This window comes from Xenopus laevis, chromosome 2L (assembly GCF_017654675.1).
Source record: "Xenopus laevis strain J_2021 chromosome 2L, Xenopus_laevis_v10.1, whole genome shotgun sequence".
In the NCBI taxonomy this organism is placed as follows: domain Eukaryota; kingdom Metazoa; phylum Chordata; class Amphibia; order Anura; family Pipidae; genus Xenopus; species Xenopus laevis.
Genome location: NC_054373.1, coordinates 183239327 through 183259034, shown reverse-complemented (window position 1 = coordinate 183259034; position 19708 = coordinate 183239327). Strand labels below are relative to the sequence as shown.

The 19708-nt window shown below is 40.7% G+C and overlaps 1 protein-coding gene across 1 annotated transcript in view; it reads left to right on the top strand.

The window, feature by feature from the left end:
- The window catches only part of LOC108707626 (chordin-like protein 2), a 39532-nt gene extending 21048 nt beyond the window's left edge, over positions 1 to 18484 (top strand). Inside the window, exons 5-11 of the mRNA XM_041582791.1 lie at positions 883 to 976; positions 1893 to 1948; positions 4191 to 4362; positions 4647 to 4841; positions 5556 to 5738; positions 7366 to 7458; positions 17367 to 18484. Of these exons, the coding sequence (XP_041438725.1) occupies positions 883 to 976; positions 1893 to 1948; positions 4191 to 4362; positions 4647 to 4841; positions 5556 to 5738; positions 7366 to 7458; positions 17367 to 17446 (873 nt within the window). The 3' untranslated portion in view covers positions 17447 to 18484. The remainder of the gene's footprint in view (positions 1 to 882; positions 977 to 1892; positions 1949 to 4190; positions 4363 to 4646; positions 4842 to 5555; positions 5739 to 7365; positions 7459 to 17366) is intronic.
- The last annotated feature ends 1224 nt before the right edge of the window (positions 18485 to 19708 follow it).

Below are 19708 nucleotides of genomic sequence, written 5' to 3'. Positions count from 1 at the left end.
TCTTATAGTACTTTCTCCACCTACTCCAACTATCTCCATCTTATCCTACTTTCTCCACCGTGTTCAAATGTCTCCATCTTATCCTACTTTCTCCACCTTGTCCAACTATCACCATCTTATCCTACTTTCTCCACCATGTCCAACTGCTTCCATCTTGTCCAGCTTTGTCCATCTTATAGTACTTTCTCCACCTACTCCAACTGTCTCCATCTTATTCTACTTTTTTCTCCACCTTGTCCAACTGTCTCCATCTTATCCTACTTTCTCCACCTTGTTCAAATGTCTCCATCTTATCCTACTTTCTCCACCTTGCCCAACTATCTCCATCTTATCCTACTTTCTCCACCATGTCCAACTGTTTCCATCTTGTCAAGCTTTGTCCATCTTATAGTACTTTCTCCACCTACTCCAACTGTCTCCATCTTATCCTACTTTCTCCACCTTGTTTAAATGTCTCTATCTTATCCTAATTTCTCCACCTTGTCCAACTGTCTCCATCTTATCCTACTTTCTCCATCTTTGTCCATCTTATAGTACTTTCTCCACCTTCTCCATCTGTCTCCTTCTTATCCAACTTTTTCCACCTTGTCCAACGGTCTCCATTTTGTCTTACTCTGCAATGTTTATTTGAGTGCTTTCTGTAAGCAATCAAGTTAGTTATATATCCTTTTTGGAGTGTCTGGAGTAATGTCCACCTGCAGGTGAGTAAGGGTGAGGTTTGCTGTGTTACCTGTGTATTTTGTTGTATTATTGAGTTTTCAAATTGCACTTGCTGGACCCTCTAAAGGCATCTGTGTATATTACTTGTCATGCTTATGATGGTGGGTTTACATTTTGATAGAAGGGTAATATACAGACCATATACTGTGGTTTTTCTTTCAGGATGGACAGATTTACTGTGGCCTAGTGACCTGCCAGGAGCTGGTGTGTTCCTCTACTCTGACTGTCTCTGACTCCTGCTGCCCCATTTGCAGAGGTAGTAGCAGCCCCCATTCTTAATATTCTGTGCAATATGAATTCCACGGCTCTTGGTTCTTGTAAGAGATGAAGTGTCAGTGGCATCTGAGGGCAAAATGTTCTCATTATTCCCATTCCCTGGCACATAGTCCCGCAGCTCAGCTATTGTTCAACCAGAAGAAGGACATTGTTTTTCCCATTTTGCTGGATTGGCACATTTTATAGACTCACTGAAACACTTTCTCTTCCAAAGTGAGGGGCATAGAGATAAAACTGGGATTAGGGAGGTGAAAAACTCTCATCCCCTCTGCCAAGAACTGTAATATCATAAACAGACCCTGAGCCGAGCTGGAGAAATGTCGCTTGTTAATGTTGTTCTACGCTAGATAAGTATTACTGTAAGGTCTTATGTAGGTCACTGAAATCACTTAACAATTTCAATTGGGTAGTAATTATATCTATATAATACCATTAAATGAGCCAGCCTCTGGCACATGCTTAATATAAAAGCTATTGCCATTAAAGAAATCCCTGGAGTCACTTGCAGTTCCACTAGCCACCAGGTACAGGTGACTAATTCCATGTATTGGTGAGGTATATAAAGTATATAAGGAATATATAAGTGTGAGTCAAATAAATTGTGCTAAAAACATGTTCGATTCCATTCATTAATGTTGCATGCATGTTTTTATTATAAAATACTAATGGAATATTGTTCTGCTTTTACTATTAATCCCCCCCATCAACATGTGGGAGAGATTCAGAGCTGTGTTGGTTTTACTGGTAAGGAGGAGTTCATTATGAAGGTCATTTAACCGAGCAATTTAATGAACTCATATAATGTTTCTCAAAGTTTTGCCGTGGAAAGTGTTGATATTTATAAAGATGTGTTAATATGAATAACAATAATACTAATATTAACTTACATTTGGCAGATAGTTCCTATGAAAGGTCCATGGAAGAGGAGCCGCTGCAGTTACACAGAGGTGTGGTACGTGGAATTAGTTCTTTGAGTAATTAACGTTTTCTAAGTAAGAAAGAGTATTTAATATTGGGATTTACAAAATATTTTATTTTTAAATGTTTAGAGTTCATAGGGAAATACATTGTCGTATAAGACACCGTAGATCAATGTTTTACAACATTTTATAGATATAGTGTATATATGATTACGAGTAAAAGATCATGTGTAGATTGTAGTTATAGTTTAGGAATAATAGATCATGGGTAAATTGTAGTTATGGTTTAGGAAGAGATCAATGTTAGGAATAACGATCATTGGTAAAGTGTAGGGATGTGTTGCAACTAGGGTCATATGCACAGATAGAATGAGAATGGTTAAGAGTACAAGATCATGGGTAGAGTTTGGGCAGAACATAGGAAAAGGAGACCCATAATGTAGGGTTATGAGTAGGAGTCTAGTTGATAATGGGTATAATGCAGAGAATGGTTAGGAATAGCAGATCATGAGGAGAGTGTAAATCAGGGTTAGAAGTAGGAGATCATGGGTAGAGTTTAGAGAGTGGTTAGGAGTAGCAGATCATGGGTAGAGTGTAGAGAGTGGTTAGGAGTAGGAGATCATGGGTAGAGTTTAGAGAGTGGTTACGAGTAAGAGATCATGGGTAGAGTGTAGAGAGTGGTTAGGAGTAGGATATCATGGGTAGAGTGTAGAGAGTGGTTATGAGTAGGAGATCATGGGTAGAGTTTAGAGAGTGGTTAGGAGTAGGAGATCATGGGAAGAATGTAGAAAGTGGTTAGGAATAGACGATCAAGGGAAGAGTGTAGAGAGTGGTTAGGAGTAGGAGATCATGGGTAGAGTGTAGAGAGTGGTTGGGAGTAGGGGATCATGGGTAGAGTGTAGAGAGTGGTTGGGAGTAGGGGATTATGAGTAGAGTATGGAGAGTGGTTGGGAGTAGGGGATCATGGGTAAAGTGTAGAGAATTGTTAGGAGTAGGGGATCATGGGTAGAGTGTAGAGAGTGGTTGGGAGTAGGGGATCATGGGTAGAGTATAGAGAGTGTTTAGGAGTAGAGGATCATGGGTAGTGTGTAGAGAGTGTTTGGGAGTAGGGAATCATGGGCAGAGTGTAGAGAGTGATTGGGAGTAGGGGATCATGGGTAGAGTGTAGAGAGTGGTTGGGAGTAGGGGATCATGGGTAGAGTATAGATAGTGGTTAGGAGTAGGGGATCATGGGTAGAGTGTAGAGAGTGATTGCGAGTAGGGGATCATGGGTAGAGAGTAGAGAGTGGTTAGGAGTAGGAGATCATGGGTAGAGTATAGAGAGTGGTTAGGAGTAGGGTATCATGGGTAGAGTGTAGAGAGTGGTTGGGAGTAGGGGGTCATGGGAAGAGTGTAGAGAGTGGTTAGGAGTAGCGGATCATGGGTAGAGTGCAGAGAGTGGTTAGGAGTAGGGGATCATGGCTAGAGTGTAGAGAGTGGTTGGGAGTAGGGGATCATGGGTAGAGTGTAGAAAGTGGTTGGGAGTAGGGGATCATGGGTAGAGTATAGAGAGTGTTTAGGAGTAGAGGATCATGGGTAGAGTGTAGAGAGTGTTTGGGAGTAGGGAATCATGGGTAGAGTGTAGAGAGTGATTGGGAGTAGGGGATCATGGGTAGAGTGTAGAGAGTGGTTGGGAGTAGGGGATCATGGGTAGAGTATAGATAGTGGTTAGGAGTAGGGGATCATGGGTAGAGTGTAGAGAGTGATTGCGAGTAGGGGATCATGGGTAGAGTGTAGAGAGTGGTTAGGAGTAGGATATCATGGGTAGAGTATAGAGAGTGGTTAGGAGTAGGGGATCATGGGTAGAGTGTAGAGAGTGATTGGGAGTAGGGGATCATGGGTAGAGTGTAGAAAGTGGTTAGGAGTAGGGGATCATGGGTAGAGTGTAGAGAGGCCGGGGTTAGGAGTAGGGGATCATGGGTAGAGTGTATAGAGGCCGGGGTTAGGAGTAGGGGATCATGGGTAGAGTGTATAGAGGCCGGGGTTAGGAGTAGGGGATCATGGGTAGAGTGTATAGAGGCCGGGGTTAGGAGTAGGGGATCATGGGTAGAGTGTATAGAGGCCGGGGTTAGGAGTAGGGGATCATGGGTAGAGTGTATAGAGGCCGGGGTTAGGAGTAGGGGATCATGGGTAGAGTGTATAGAGGTGATCATAAGGTGTTAAGATTTGCTGAGTTCAGAGAAGTGGATGTTGTTAGTGGGAGTGAATGGGGCATGTGGCTTTATTCCTTGGCAGAGACACTCCCATGAGGAATGTGGAAGTGAGCCAATCAGCAAGAAGTCTTTGGGGGCCACTGTATCGACCATCATCAGCCCAGTCCTGGGGTTCAACCCACGGAGCTTCAAGCAGAAAGGAGGAGGGGGTGGCACAACAGTGAAGATTCTAATGAAAGAAAAACACAAAAAAGGTAAAAAATAAGGTTTAGATTTTAGGAAATGGCTAGAAACCTATGGGAGAGTCGAGTCCTGTGCATTGTGTGACTCCCTCTAACCCCCAATTCTTCTCTCCCTGATTCTCATTGCCCCCAATTCCTCTGTACCCCTCTCTGTTGTCTACTGCCCCCTGCTGATTGGCTGCTTGTGTCAGGTGACCTGCTATCTGATTGCTAGGGGTTACTGGACTTGCAGACAGTTATAGTCAGGCACGTTTTTGTTTTCTTGGTGTGTTAATGAGATTTTCATGACATTTCAGCTTGTGTTTATAATGGAAAAACATATTCCCACGGGGAAGTTTGGCATCCAGTTTTCCGAACTTTTGGTGCAATTCCCTGTATTCTGTGCTCATGTAAAGATGGAAACCAGGATTGTCAGAGAGTGATCTGTCCAGAGGAATATCCCTGTGAATATCCTGAGAAGGTGGAAGGAAAATGCTGTAAAATCTGCCAAGGTGAGTGTGAAAATCCCTCTGTGACTTCTAATATCCTTATCATTTACAGTAGGGGGTACATTATCCCTTATAATACATGAGTGATACTCAGAGTTCCCTGTATAACTCAGCCTGCAGCCTTGTGCCTTTATATGGTCACAGAACAACCCCTCAGTGACTTCTAATATCCTTATCATTTACAGTAGGGGGTACATTATCTCTTATAATACATGAGTGATACTCTTAGAGTTCTCTGTATAACTCAGCCTGCAGCCTTGTGCCTTTATATGGTCACAGAACAACCCCTCAGTGACTTCTAATATCCTTATCATTTACAGTAGGGGGTACATTATCCCTTATAATACATGAGTGATACTCAGAGTTCCCTGTATAACTCAGCCTGCAGCCTTGTGTCTTTATATGGTCACAGAACAACCCCTCAGTGACTTCTAATATCCTTATCATTTACAGTAGGGGGTACATTATCCCTTATAATACATGAGTGATACTCAGAGTTCCCTGTATAACTCAGCCTGCAGCCTTGTGCCTTTATATGGTCACAGAACAACCCCTCAGTGACTTCTAATATCCTTATCATTTAAAGTAGGGGGTACATTATCCCTTATAATACTTGAGTGATACTCAGAAGCCAGTTTAACTGTATGTTGGGCTGATCTCTTGTAGGTGAATAAATAAATATCATTTAGACCTTGGTGCTTTCATTACCCCCCTCAGATGACAAGGTGAGTCCCACAGAGGAGGTCAGTACCAGTAAGTGTGTGCGGAACCCCAACAAGATATTAGTCTACATGTACATGTCGTCCAGCAGTGGGGGTCAGAGGGAGAGTGTAAGGAAGATTGCCATTGACAAAGAAGCATCAGAAGACGTTGAGATCTATGTCTGGAAAATGGTTAAAGGTAAGTTCCCATCTCATCCCTATAGAGTAACATAAAGTAACAGGCTGAGAACATGAGAAGATAATGAGGTTCTAGTTGTATCTGTACTTGACCTGCACAATGTTTGGACTTATTTGGTATTATTTAAAACCTTACAAAAGGGCACCCTAAGTTTGATCATAGAGGAACTCTAGTACTATACCAGCATAGGTATTCCCTGTACTAAGCACAATTCAGCAGGAACAGTCCCCTAAGTTTTCTCATAGTCTGTACAGAGAGATCCCATAAAACTATGGCAGCATAGGTATTCCCTGTACTAAGCACAATTCAGCAGGAACAGTCCCCTAAATTTGCTCATAGTACAGAGAGATCCCATAAAACTATGGCAGCATAGGTATTCCTCTGTACTAAGCACAATTCAGCAGGAACAGTCCCCTAAGTTTGCTCATAGTCTGTACAGAGAGATCCCATAAAACTATGGCAGTATAGGTATTCCTCTGTACTAAGCACAATTCAGCAGGAACAGTCCCCTAAGTTTGCTCATAGTCTGTACAGAGAGATCCCATAAAACTATGGCAGCATAGGTATTCCTCTGTACTAAGCACAATTCAGCAGGAACAGTCCCCTAAGTTTGCTCATAGTCTGTACAGAGAGATCCCATAAAACTATGGCAGCATAGGTATTCCCTGTACTAAGCACAATTCAGCAGGAACAGTCCCCTAAATTTGCTCATAGTACAGAGAGATCCCATAAAACTATGGCAGCATAGGTATTCCTCTGTACTAAGCACAATTCAGCAGGAACAGTCCCCTAAGTTTGCTCATAGTCTGTACAGAGAGATCCCATAAAACTATGGCAGTATAGGTATTCCTCTGTACTAAGCACAATTCAGCAGGAACAGTCCCCTAAGTTTTCTCATAGTCTGTACAGAGAGATCCCATAAAACTATGGCAGTATAGGTATTCCCCTGTACTAAGCACAATTCAGCAGGAACAGTCCCCTAAGTTTGCTCATAGTCTGTACAGAGAGATCCCATAAAACTATGGCAGTATAGGTATTCCTCTGTACTAAGCACAATTCAGCAGGAACAGTCCCCTAAGTTTGCTCATAGTCTGTACAGAGAGATCCCATAAAACTATGGCAGTATATGTATTCCTCTGTACTAAGCACAATTCAGCAGGAACAGTCCCTAAGTTTACTCATAGTCTGTACAGAGAGATCCCATAAAACTATGGCAGCATAGGTATTCCCCTGTACTAAGCACAATTCAGCAGGAACAGTCCCCTAAGTTTGCTCATAGTCTGTACAGAGAGATCCCATAAAACTATGGCAGCATAGGTATTCCCTGTACTAAGCACAATTCAGCAGGAACAGTCCCTAAGTTTACTCATAGTCTGTACAGAGAGATCCCATAAAACTATGGCAGCATAGGTATTCCCTGTACTAAGCACAATTCAGCAGGAACAGTCCCTAAGTTTACTCATAGTCTGTACAGAGAGATCCCATAAAACTATGGCAGTATAGGTATTCCTCTGTACTGAGCACAATTCAGCAGAAATCTTAGTACATAATAGTCCGATATTCTTTTTGAACTTTTCCTTTCACCATTTATTTATATATAATTCTGACTATTGTTTGGGCTTTTCAGGAATCTTTCAACTGATCCAGATTAAAAAGATGACAAAACAAGATTTCAAGCAAGAGGCAGAACATTTCAGACTGGTCACCAGAACAAGTGAAGGTACCGGTTACATAGTAAATAGAGAATGTGGAATATGGCACTGCTGCAATAACTGTGACATCACTGACCCCAGTCCTTTTCAGCTTCTAGTTAAACTGCAACTGCCAGGCGGCCTCTGCACACAATGGGGCACATTGACTAAATTGTCAGTTTTCTCTTCGTGTAACTTCACCACAGTAATCACCTCACTTCACCAGGTGAATTTTCACAACACATCTCCATATTTACTAAAAATCTTAAGTTCACTTTTTCAATAGAATTGTGGTGAATTTTCTCCTGCCGAAAATTGTCTGCGAAAATTCGTTGTTATATTTACCGCATACAATAGTAGGGGGGGAAATTTTCACCATGGAGAAAACTTGATCATGGAAACTGCGATGTTGGTGGAGATTTAAAAGTTGCGGTTCTATGTTTATAATGGGAGTTCACCAGCCCGAAACTGGAGAAATAAACTTTAGCGAATAGGGTAGCGTTCGCACATTGATACATTACTGGATTTTCACTCAAAAAAAATTTGCTGCCGGAACAGCACTAAAGTTCTCTGGCGCTGATTTTTTTTTGCTTGTGAATTGTCCTCTTCGACTTTTAGTTAATAAGCGATGTTGTGGCAAATTGTCTTTTTGGAGAATTTTCTCCACAATTTGTAAATGTGCCCCTATGGCAGAAGAATGGGGAATATGGAATCCCATAACCTGATTGCCCTTACAGTAAAGAACCCCTTCCTATGCTGATGGTGAGATCTCCTTTCCTCCCCACCAATGAATCACTCATTCCCCCTCTCTCTGGGTAGGGAATCCCATAACCTGACTGTCCTTACAGTAAAGAACCCCTTCCTATGCTGATGGTGAGATCTCCTTTCCTCCCCACCAATGAATCACTCATTCCCCCTCTCTTGGTAGGGAATCCCATAACCTGACTGTCCTTACAGTAAAGAACCCCTTCCTATGCTGATGGTGAAATCTCCTTTCCTCCCCACCAATGAATCACTCATTCCCCCTCTCTTGGTAGGGAATCCCATAACCTGACTGTCCTTACAGTAAAGAACCCCTTCCTATGCTGATGGTGAGATCTCCTTTCCTCCCCACCAATGAATCACTCATTCCAGCTTTCTTGGTAGGGAATCCCATCACCTGACTGCCCTTACAGTAAAGAACCCCTTCCTATGCTGATGGTGAGATCTCCTTTCCTCTCCACCAATGAATCACTCATTCCCCCTCTCTTGGTAGGGAATCCCATAACCTGACTGTCCTTAAAGTAAAGAACCCCTTCCTATGCTGATGGTGAAATCTCCTTTCCTCCCCACCAATGAATCACTCATTCCCCCTCTCTTGGTAGGGAATCCCATAACCTGACTGCCCTTACAGTAAAGAACCCCTTCCTATGCTGATGGTGAGATCTCCTTTCCTCCCCACCAATGAATCACTCATTCCCCCTCTCTTGGTAGGGAATCCCATAACCTGACTGTCCTTAAAGTAAAGAACCCCTTCCTATGCTGATGGTGAGATCTCCTTTCCTCCCCACCAATGAATCACTCATTCCCCCTCTCTTGGTAGGGAATCCCATCACCTGACTGCCCTTACAGTAAAGAACCCCTTCCTATGCTGATGGTGAGATCTCCTTTCCTCCCCACCAATGAATCACTCATTCCCCTCTCTTGGTAGGGAATCCCATAACCTGACTGTCCTTACAGTAAAGAACCCCTTCCTATACTGATGTTGAGATCTCCTTTCCTCCCCCTCTCTTGGTAGGGAATCCCATAACCGGTGTCTGTGTGTGTCCCTAACTCCCTCGTATGTCCCTTTGTGTAAGTAGAATTCAGCTAATTTTCAGCCGGTTCCTGCTGCTGTAGGTCAGTGTTACAAGATATAAAATGATGATGATGATGAGTAGATAGACATGAAGGTCTAATCGTGGTTCTAGTGCAGAATGGTGAGTTCTTATACATTGAGACTTATCAGTACAAAGCTGAGCAGTGTCTGTATCTTCTAGAACATGTTCTTGGTCCCTCATTAGCCAACAATAAGGCTTTTTGTTTGGACCATTGGAGAACAAGGGATACTGGCGCTCAGCATTTTTGAGTCAAATTTAAAGCAGAAATTTGTAAGAAAATATTTGTTTTTTGCGTAAATGCAGCCGTATCACTCAGTACCTAGAGCTTTCGGGGGCAATAACTCAGTCAAGAGATTTGGTGGTGCCCAATAAACGCCTGTCTGTGCTTTGTATTCAGATGGACATTGACTGCAGGTATTTTTATAGGGGGTCGGGGCCCTGTGCCTGATCCAAACAGTAGTATAACCAGGAATGTTTATTACTGCACCGTATGATTGGACCTCCCAAGTCAACAGATTCCAACCTCCCTCTGATTCCTCGTGCCTTTTACTGAATTATTTTCATCTAGTTTGTCGGATTTATCCTACATGTAAGTAAAGAGCACTCGGACCCCCTCCATGACAATATAAACATTGCAACAGCCCTGCAGTTACAGGCCATTCCATTGGTCACTGCAAAAAGAAAATCTCATTCTAAGCAACTTTCCTTTGTAAACTTTCAGTAAATGAACTGTGCAAATGAATGGAGTATTGGCATGCACTGCTGGTCCTGACTCTTGAAACAGTGCAGCAGACACTCTAGCTCGCTCAGTTGCCTGCATACTTTTTCACAGGTCAGTTAATCAGTAGTCAGAATAAGCAGTGCAGAGAATAGAAAAACAAATGCTGGTTTACAAAAAAAGTTTTTATTTTTTTCTTACATTTAGGGGTACATTTACTAAGCTCGAGTGAAGGATTAGAATAAAAAATACTTTGAATTTCGAATTATTTTTTTGACTACTTTCGACCATGGAATTTGCTACTTCGACCTTCGAAATGAACGATTCGAACTTAAAATCGTTCGTCTATTCGACCATTCGATAGTCGAAGTACTGTCTCTTTAAAAAAAACTTTGACCACCTAAGACCTACAGAGCACCAATGTTAGCCTATGGGGAAGGTCCCCAGAAGCTTTCCTAGCTTTTTTTGATCGAAGGAAAATCGTTCGATCGATGGATTAATAACCCCCTAAAACTACGAATGTCATAACATTTATTAAAAAATCCCAATGAAAAAAAAAATCTGAACGGCAAATTACGCTGAATGATGCGCAAAAAATATAAAAAAAACTCTAAAAGTCCGAATTGATTTAAAGTGGTCCAATAGGATCAGCGCAGCTCCCATTGACTTCTATAGGCAACCCTATTAATATATATATATATATATATATATATATATATATATAAAAACTCACCCACGTTCTATTCATTCTTATGGGATTTTTAGTATTGTATTTATGAAAGGTTGAAATTCTCCATTTGATAAATATAATTCTTACTATCCCATACAAATAAATAGAACTTGGGTGAGTTTTTTTAATTTTTTAAGCTCTAAACTCACATTTCAAAAAATAGGTCTGTGGGGGCCTATTAATCAAAAGTCGGTTTTTAGTGGTTTTTGAAACCACAACTAAACTCACTAACTCTAATCTATTAAACCTCATTTTTATTAAAACTCAATTTTTATCTGGTCAAGGTTTTTAAGGGGGAAAAATAATTTCTTTGTGGAAAAAAACTAATTTTTTAATAGATTTATTATACCCCAAAGCTACTAAAAATCCGAAACTGAAAATAATCCATCACAAACGTGTCAAGGTCATGTAGAAGTCAATGGCAGACGTCCCTGAAGATGTTTCTTGATCATGATCTGCGTTGGATAATCTGAAAAAAACAAAGTTATTGCCCGATAATCCAAAAGAGTAGAGTTTTCAAAGTGAAAATTCAGTAAAATCGAGTTTCATACGAATCGACGCTCCATTTTATCACTGCGTTTTTCCTCTCCTATTGTTTCGAGAAAAATGATTGATAAATGAGTTCAATTCGTGAAATGCAGTTTGGTCGTCTTTGTCTTCATAAAAAACCGAGATTAATTAAAATTTTAGTAAATAACCCCCTAAAACTACGAATGTCAAGACATTTATTAAAAAATCCGAAAGAAGAACTCCTGAACGGCAAATTATGATGAACGATGTGCAAATATAATATGAAAACCTCTAAAAGTCTGAATTGATTTAAAATGGTCCAATAGGATTAGAGCAGCTCCTATTGACTTATTTTACTTGGAGAAGTTTTGTATTTGTGGATTTTACACTTCATAAATCTAGAATTTTTAGAGCTTTTTTTTTTTCAAAAAATGAGAAAACCACAAGTATTTTGAGATTCGTGGAAAAAAATTGAAATTAAATTTTTCGTAAATGGGTCCCAAAATGCCTTTTATTACATAACCCCAAATAGTGTTTTTATTCTTGTTATTTGGGGAATAGAGGCTCAGCGTTGGGTTATGATTGAGCGATGAGCTGTTTGTGGGCGCAGTATGACATCACCCGCAATTAGATTTATGGGGGGCAGCCACACTCCTGTATCTGCTGAGTGTTATTGGTCCCTGACGCAGTATAAGGAAGTCTGGGCTAAGTATGGAATAGTCTTTGCTGCTGCTGAACCCATAAATCTCACACTGTTTCTCGCTGGAGCTCTATAAAGTGAGAATTTCATGACACAACTCGTAAAAATGTGACTGCCAAGAAATCAGAGAGTGAGAGAAGTGAGAGGGAGACAGTTGTGAGCCAGTCAGTGGGGCTGAATAGATCCAGTCACTAAATAAGCAAAGTTTATTCCATGAGCACCTGCTATTGACTCACCCTCCATGTCTCACAGCAGGAGCTGTCCTACTAGGGATCGACAGAGCAGCAGTAAAACGTCTTCTCAAGTTCCTCCATATAAAGCTTATAGAACAAAAACAGGAGCCTCTTCCTATAGAGAATGAACCAATGACTCGTGTCTCCATCTGTAGCTTATAGCACATGAACTAATGCCGTAAACTGTAGCTTATAGCACCACAACAAATACCTCCATCTATGGCTTATAGCACATGAACCAATGCCTCCATCTATAGCTTATAGCAAATGAACCAATGCCTCCATCTATAGCTTATAGCAAATGAACCAATGCCTCCATCTATAGCTTATAGCAAATGAACCAATGCCTCCATCTATAGCTTATAGCACAAGAACAAATGCCTCCATCTATAGCTTATAGCAAAATAACCAATACCTCCATTTATAGCTTATAGCAAAGAACCAATGCCTCCATCTACAGCTTATAGCACAAAATTAAATGCATCCACCTATAGCTTATAAGATAAGTCCCAATTCCTCCATCTATAGCTTATAGAACAAGGACAAATGCCTCCATCTATATCTTATAGAACAAGAACAAATGTCTCCATATATAGCTTATAACACAAGAACAAATGTCTCCATCTATAGCTTATAGTACAAGAGTCAATGCCTCTGTCTATTGCTTATAGCACATAAACCAATGCTTATATTTATAGCTTATATAAAATGAACCAAAGCTTCCATTTATAGTTTATAGAACAAGAACAAATGCCTCAATCTATAGCTTATAACACTAGCTCTGATGTATCCATCTATAGCTTATAGTGCATAAATTAATGCCTCCATCCATAGTTTATAGCAAATGAACCAATGCATCCATTTCAAGCTTATAGCAAACAAACTAATGCCGCCATCTATAGCTTATAGTACATGAACCAATGCCTCCATCGATAGTTTATAGCAAATTAACCAATGCCTCCATCTATAGCTTATAGCACAAGAACAAATGCCTCTATATATAGCTTATATCAAAAGAACCAATGCCTTCATCTATAGCTTATAGCAAAGAACCAATGCCTCCATCTATAGCTTTTAGCACAAGATCAAATGCCCCCATCTATATCTTATAAAATAAGCCCCAATGCCTCAATCTATAGCTTATAGAACAAGAACAAATGCCTCCATCTATATCTTATAAAACAAGAATAAATGTCTCCATCTATAGCTTAAAGCACAATAACAAATGTCTCCATCCATAGCTTATAGCACAAGAGTCAATGCCTCTGTCTATTGCTTATAGCACATAAACCAATGCTTATATTTATAGCTTATAGCAAATGAACCGATGCCTCCATCTATAGCTTATATCACAAGAACAAATGCCTCTACATATATCTTATAGCAAAATAACCAATGCCTCCATCTATAGCATATAGCAAAGAACCAATGCCTCCATCTTTAGCTTATAGCACAAGATCAAAAGCCTCCATCTATAGCTTATAAGATAAGCCCCAATGCCTTCATCTATAGCTTAAAGCACAAGAACAAATGCCTCCATTTATATCTTATAGAACAAGAATAAGGGGCCGATTCACTAAGGGTCGAATATCGAGGGTTAATTAACCCTCAATATTCGACTAGGAATTAAAATCCTTCAACTTCGAATATCGAGGTCGAAGGTTTTAGCGCAGATAGTTCGATCGAACGATCGAAGGATAATTCCTTCAATCGAACGATAAAATCCTTCGAAACTAACGATTCGAAGGATTTTAATCCAACGATCGAAGGAATATCCTTCGATCAAAAAAAGTTAGCCAAGCCTATGGAGACCTTCCCCATAGGCTAACATTGACTTCGGTAGCTTTTAGATGGCGAACTAGGGGGTCGAAGTTTTTTTTAAAGAGACAGTACTTCGACTATCGAATGGTCGAATAGTCGAACGATTATAACTACAAATCCTTCGATTCGAAGTCGTAGTCCTAGTCGAAGGTCGAAGTAGCCCATGCGATGGTCGAAGTAGCCCAAAAAAAACTTCGAAATTCAAAGTTTTTTTACTTCGAATCCTTAGTGAATCAGCCCCTAAATGTCTCCATCTATAGCTTATAGCACAAGAACAAATGTCTCCATCTATAGCTTATAGCACAAGAGTCAATGCCTCCATCTATTGCTTATAGCACATAAACCAATGCTTATATTTATATCTTACAGCAAATTAACCAATGCCTCCATCTATTGCTTATAGCACAAGAACAAATGCCTTCATCTATAGCTTATAGCACAGGAACCAATACCTCTATCTATGGCTTATAGAAAAGAACAAATTCCTATAAGATAAATCTATATATATAAATGTTATAAATATATAAATGCTTATAAGACAAGCCCAGTGCCTCCATCTATAGCTTATTCAACCAGGAATAGTACCCCATCTATAGTTTATGGAAGAAAAACTGGAGCCTCCATCTACAGATAATAGAACATACACAAGTGTCTCCATATATAACTTATGAAACGAGCAGCAGGCCTCCATCAATAACTTATGGAAAGTATCAAACAATGCATGATTTTAATGGTGGTTAAAGAGGCTCAGAATCAATTGCTTACAACATACAGACATATGATACATGAAACGTTATCCTTTGTTTATCCTGCTATGAGTTATTGGAGGTATTTTTACATAGAGTTCTGGGATATTATACATAAAATTGTCAATGCATTTATTTTAGCACTGTGATCTGTGGCATCATACGAGGAACACATACTGTATTTATCCTGCAGTGTAACCTAGGGGCGTTATACACGAGAATAACACTGCATTTACTTGTGTTTTTATTTAGTTATTTAATTGTACTTATTTACTAAGCCAGTAAATGTTTCCCTAAATAGAGATTCCATAAAACTATGCCCCTGTACTAAGCACAATTCAGCAGGAACAGTCCCCTAAGTTTGCTCATAGTCTGTACAGAGAGATCCCATAAAACTATGGCAGCATAGTTATTCCCTGTACTAAGCACAATTCAGCAGGAACAGTCCCCTAAGTTTGCTCATAGTCTGTACAGAGAGATCCTATAAAACTATGGCAGCATAGGTATTCCCTGTACTAAGCACAATTCAGCAGGAACAGTCCCCTAAGTTTGTTCATAGTCTGTACAGAGAGATCCCATAAAACTATGGCAGCATAGGTATTCCCTGTACTAAGCACAATTCAGCAGGAACAGTCCCCTAAGTTTGCTCATAGTCTGTACAGAGAGATCCCATAAAACTATGGCAGCATAGGTATTCCCTGTACTAAGCACAATTCAGCAGGAACAGTCCCCTAAGTTTGCTCATAGTCTGTATTGAGAGATCCCATAAAACTATGGCAGCATAGGTATTCCCCTGTACTAAGCACAATTCAGCAGGAACAGTCCCTAAGTTTGCTCATAGTCTGTACAGAGAGATCCCATAAAACTATGGCAGCATAGGTATTCCCCTGTACTAAGCACAATTCAGCAGGAACAGTCCCTAAGTTTGCTCATAGTCTGTACAGAGAGATCCCATAAAACTATGGCAGCATAGGTATTCCCCTGTACTAAGCACAATTCAGCAGGAACAGTCCCTAAGTTTGCTCATAGTCTGTACAGAGAGATCCCATAAAACTATGGCAGCATAGGTATTCCTCTGTACTAAGCACAATTCAGCAGGAACAGTCCCCTAAGTTTAGCCTGTACAAGTATGCTATCATAAGTATTCCCCTATAAAGTATAGCATGTGCCAGTAAATAAAACAGGAGCTGAGAAATGAAATTATTTCAGCCCCTAATACTTTGTCTATTGTGCCCCTGTAACTCTCAGTATATTAATTCTTGCAGTGTTCAGGGCTGATAAAACCATGGGAGGAATAATGACAGGAACAGGAAAGGTCAGGTCTCACTTGTGAAGAATGTCAAACCCATTGCACTGGCTCCTTTTTCCCTCCAGTAAATATTATGGGACTTTTGGGAGCTGTGTCTGTAATGACTGGGAAACGTCTCATCCATCACTGGGTTCCTGCAAGTGCTTTCAGCAGCCCAATACTGTATATCATTCACTGAAGGGCCCGACAAATTGATCCCTGGTATTTGTAGGGTTTCTATCAGCAGGGGTGTCGCTAGCTCTTGCATTCACCCATATAACTGCCGGGCACCCCGAGAGAATTGACCCTTATGTGTAATAGACCAGGGCTGGTCCATATGAGAAACTATGAGCTCAGCAAACCCACTTTATTTCACTATAAGAACTTTATTTTAATACCAACATGGAACATGAGTGCTCTAAAGCATGATAATTATACCACAAAAATATACAAAAGTAAAAGGTTTGTAATGCACTGGAGTGAGTGTATCACTGGGTACCCCTGGAACTATAGCAGGGTGACACCCCAATGTTTCTATATATCTGTAACCTTGTTATGAGCTAAGGGGGCCCAGTCTGAAGGCCAGTTAGGGGGAGATTTGGGGTGAGTGCTTATTTGTACCCTGGGTACCCCTGGAACTATAGCAGGGTGACACCCCAATGTTTCTATATATCTGTAACCTTGTTATGAGCTAAGGGGGCCCAGTCTGAAGGTCAGTTAGGGGGAGATTTGGGGTGAGTGTTTATTTGTACCCTGGGTACCCCTGGAACTATAGCAGGGTGACACCCCAATGTTTCTATATATCTGTAACCTTGTTATGAGCTAAGGGGGCCCAGTCTGAAGGCCAGTTAGGGGGAGATTTGGGGTGAGTGTTTATTTGTGCTCTGGGTACCCCTGGAACTATAGCAGGGTGACACCCCAATGTTTCTATATATCTGTAACCTTGTTATGAGCTAAGGGGGCCCAGTGTGAAGGTCAGTTAGGGGGAGATTTGGGGTGAGTGTTTATTTGTGCCCTGGGTACCCCTGGAACTATAGCAGGGTGACTGTTACCCCAATGTTTCTATATATCTGTAACCTTGTTATGAGCTAAGGGGGCCCAGTCTGAAGGCCATTTATGGGGAGATATGGGGTGAGTGTGTATTTCTAGCCTTGCTATGAGCTACAGGGGGAAATCAAATAAAGAACTTGACAGTAAGTCTAAATAGAGTAACTTAAAGGATCACAGTGCAATATCTATGTATATCTGGGATAAGTACATTATAGGTCCCACATGAAATAATGTCAAGTACAAATCAACATTTGTTTTCCATCTTTACCTCTCCATATACAGGTCAGTGGAACATCTTCCGCCCCCAACCACCTGACCTAAACATGACGGAGGGACCCGAAAGACAAGCAGAGAATTTGTAACATAAACAATATCTGTGCCCTAAAGCCAATTTTATGGAGCAGATGTTACGAGCTGAGAACTGCAAAGTCCAAAGCAAAACCTTATTCAACATGCACAATGTAGGGAACCTGGAGTTGGAATAGTCCAAGAGCTGAAGGATACACTTCGCAAGCTCTTGGCAAGATTGGATTGCAGATAAAGCAAAACTCCTGTCTGAAATAAAGACTAATGGTAAAGGCAACTCCCTGCACCCCTCAAATTCACTTCAAGAAAAGGCTCAGTACTCTGCTTTTTTTTCTCCTCTCTGATATAAACAAAGTGCCGGACCTGATGAATAATATGTTTGCATCATGGGATAAAGATTGGCCAAAGGACGGGTAAGGTGGCCAGACCTATCCTGGATCCAGAGCTGGTTTAATGAACAGGACTGATGGGTGAGGAACAATAATTCCTTGGTAAAACGAATGAAATACTGGTTATTTATATAATTTATATAATAATTCATATATTCAATATATCATTTATATAATTCAGTGGTGCATATCTGCCAGCACGCCCATATTGTGGCCAGACAGCTGTCCAACGTTCAGTTGATCCAACAGAAGTGGTGGCCTTAATAGTTGGCCAATATGCAGCCATGTCCAATGTTTTATATGCAATTAGCCAAAATTCCATGTGCGTGGCCAGATAACATTACAGTTGTCTGCTACAATGCAGATAACAGTTTCGTACTTGCGTTAGAGATCTCTGGCCCTCCTCTACCTTCAAGCCATAGTCAAGCTGCAACTCCAGTGATATCGGAAAAATTTACTGCAGTATCCCTCAAAGTTTAAAAACAAAGTTTAACAACATTTGAAGATTTGATCTTCATCCCTCCAATCAGATGATCCAGTTTTCCTGCCTTATCCTGGGTCCCTGTTCCCGAGTGTTGGCCCTACATGGTTCTGCTTGGTAGACGTGACTTTTGCTAGGTTCTATACACGTCTGCTGTCTACCACTCGTTACTTAAAGGGATCCTGTCATCGGAAAACATGTTTTTTTCAAAATGAATCAGTTAATAGTGCTACTCCAGCAGAATTCTGCACTGAGATCCATTTCTCAAAAGAGCAAACAGATTTTTTTATATTCAATTTTGAAATCTGACATGGGGCTAGATATTTTGTCAATTTCCCAGCTGCCCCATGTCATGTGACTTGTGCCTGCACTTTAGGAGAGAAATGCTTTCTGGCAGGCTGCTGTTTTTCCTTCTCAATGTAACTGAATGTTTCTCAGTGGGACATGGATTTTACTATTGAGTGCTGTTCTTAGATCTACCAGGCAGCTGTTATCTTGTGTTAGGGAGCTGCTATCTGGTTACCTTCCCATTGTTCTGTTGTTTGGCTGCTGGGGGGGGATATCAGTTCAACTTGCAGTACAGCAGTAAAGAGTGATTGAAGTTTATCAGAGCACAAGTTACATGACTTGGGGCAGCTGGGAAATTGACAATATGTCTAGCCCCATGTCAGATTTCAAAATTGAATTTAAAAAAATCTGTTTGTTCTTTTGAGAAATGGATTTCAGTGCAGAATTCTGCTGGAGCAGCACTATTAACTTATTAATTTTGAAAAAAAAACTTTTTCCCATGACAGTATCCCTTTAACCCCCATATTTAATGCATTGTTGAGGCTTAAAAAAAGTAATTTTGCTTTACACCAAAATCTGTATATTTGAATGTAACTTTCCTGCTGAGCACCTCACAACGCAGCCAGTAGTTCAGATCCCCTACCCTGTGCATTTTGTCCACCTTGTCTTCCTCCTGAGCCCGAGAGTAGACTTTATTCTTTCCTGGGACGCTTCAGTAACACAACAACATCATCAATTGACATCATTGGGTAACAGACACACCTGTCTGGTATTTGTTTCCTCTTTGTTCAAAATATTTTGACCATGCCTTTAACTCCTTATAAATTAAAGGTACTCACCGGCTTAAATCTCTATCAGGGAGGATGTTTTTTTTTCTTCAGTAAAGTAGTTTTTGGGAGAAGGGTTGCAATAGTCCATGAGCTGGTCAAACCACCTGCCACCAGCTTTCTCTGTCATCAGTTGACTGGATTCTAACTTGTTTTATTTACTTTGGGGCAGGAGCAAGGTGCAAAATACAGGTGCAATAGGAGGAGTTCCTGATTATACAAAGTGCTCCAGAGCTAAAGGAGAAGGAAAGGTTATAATCACTTACTTGATACCGTGGCCAATGCCCTCTGGGTGCAGAAAACTACACCCGCCCAGGGTACATCACCATGAAC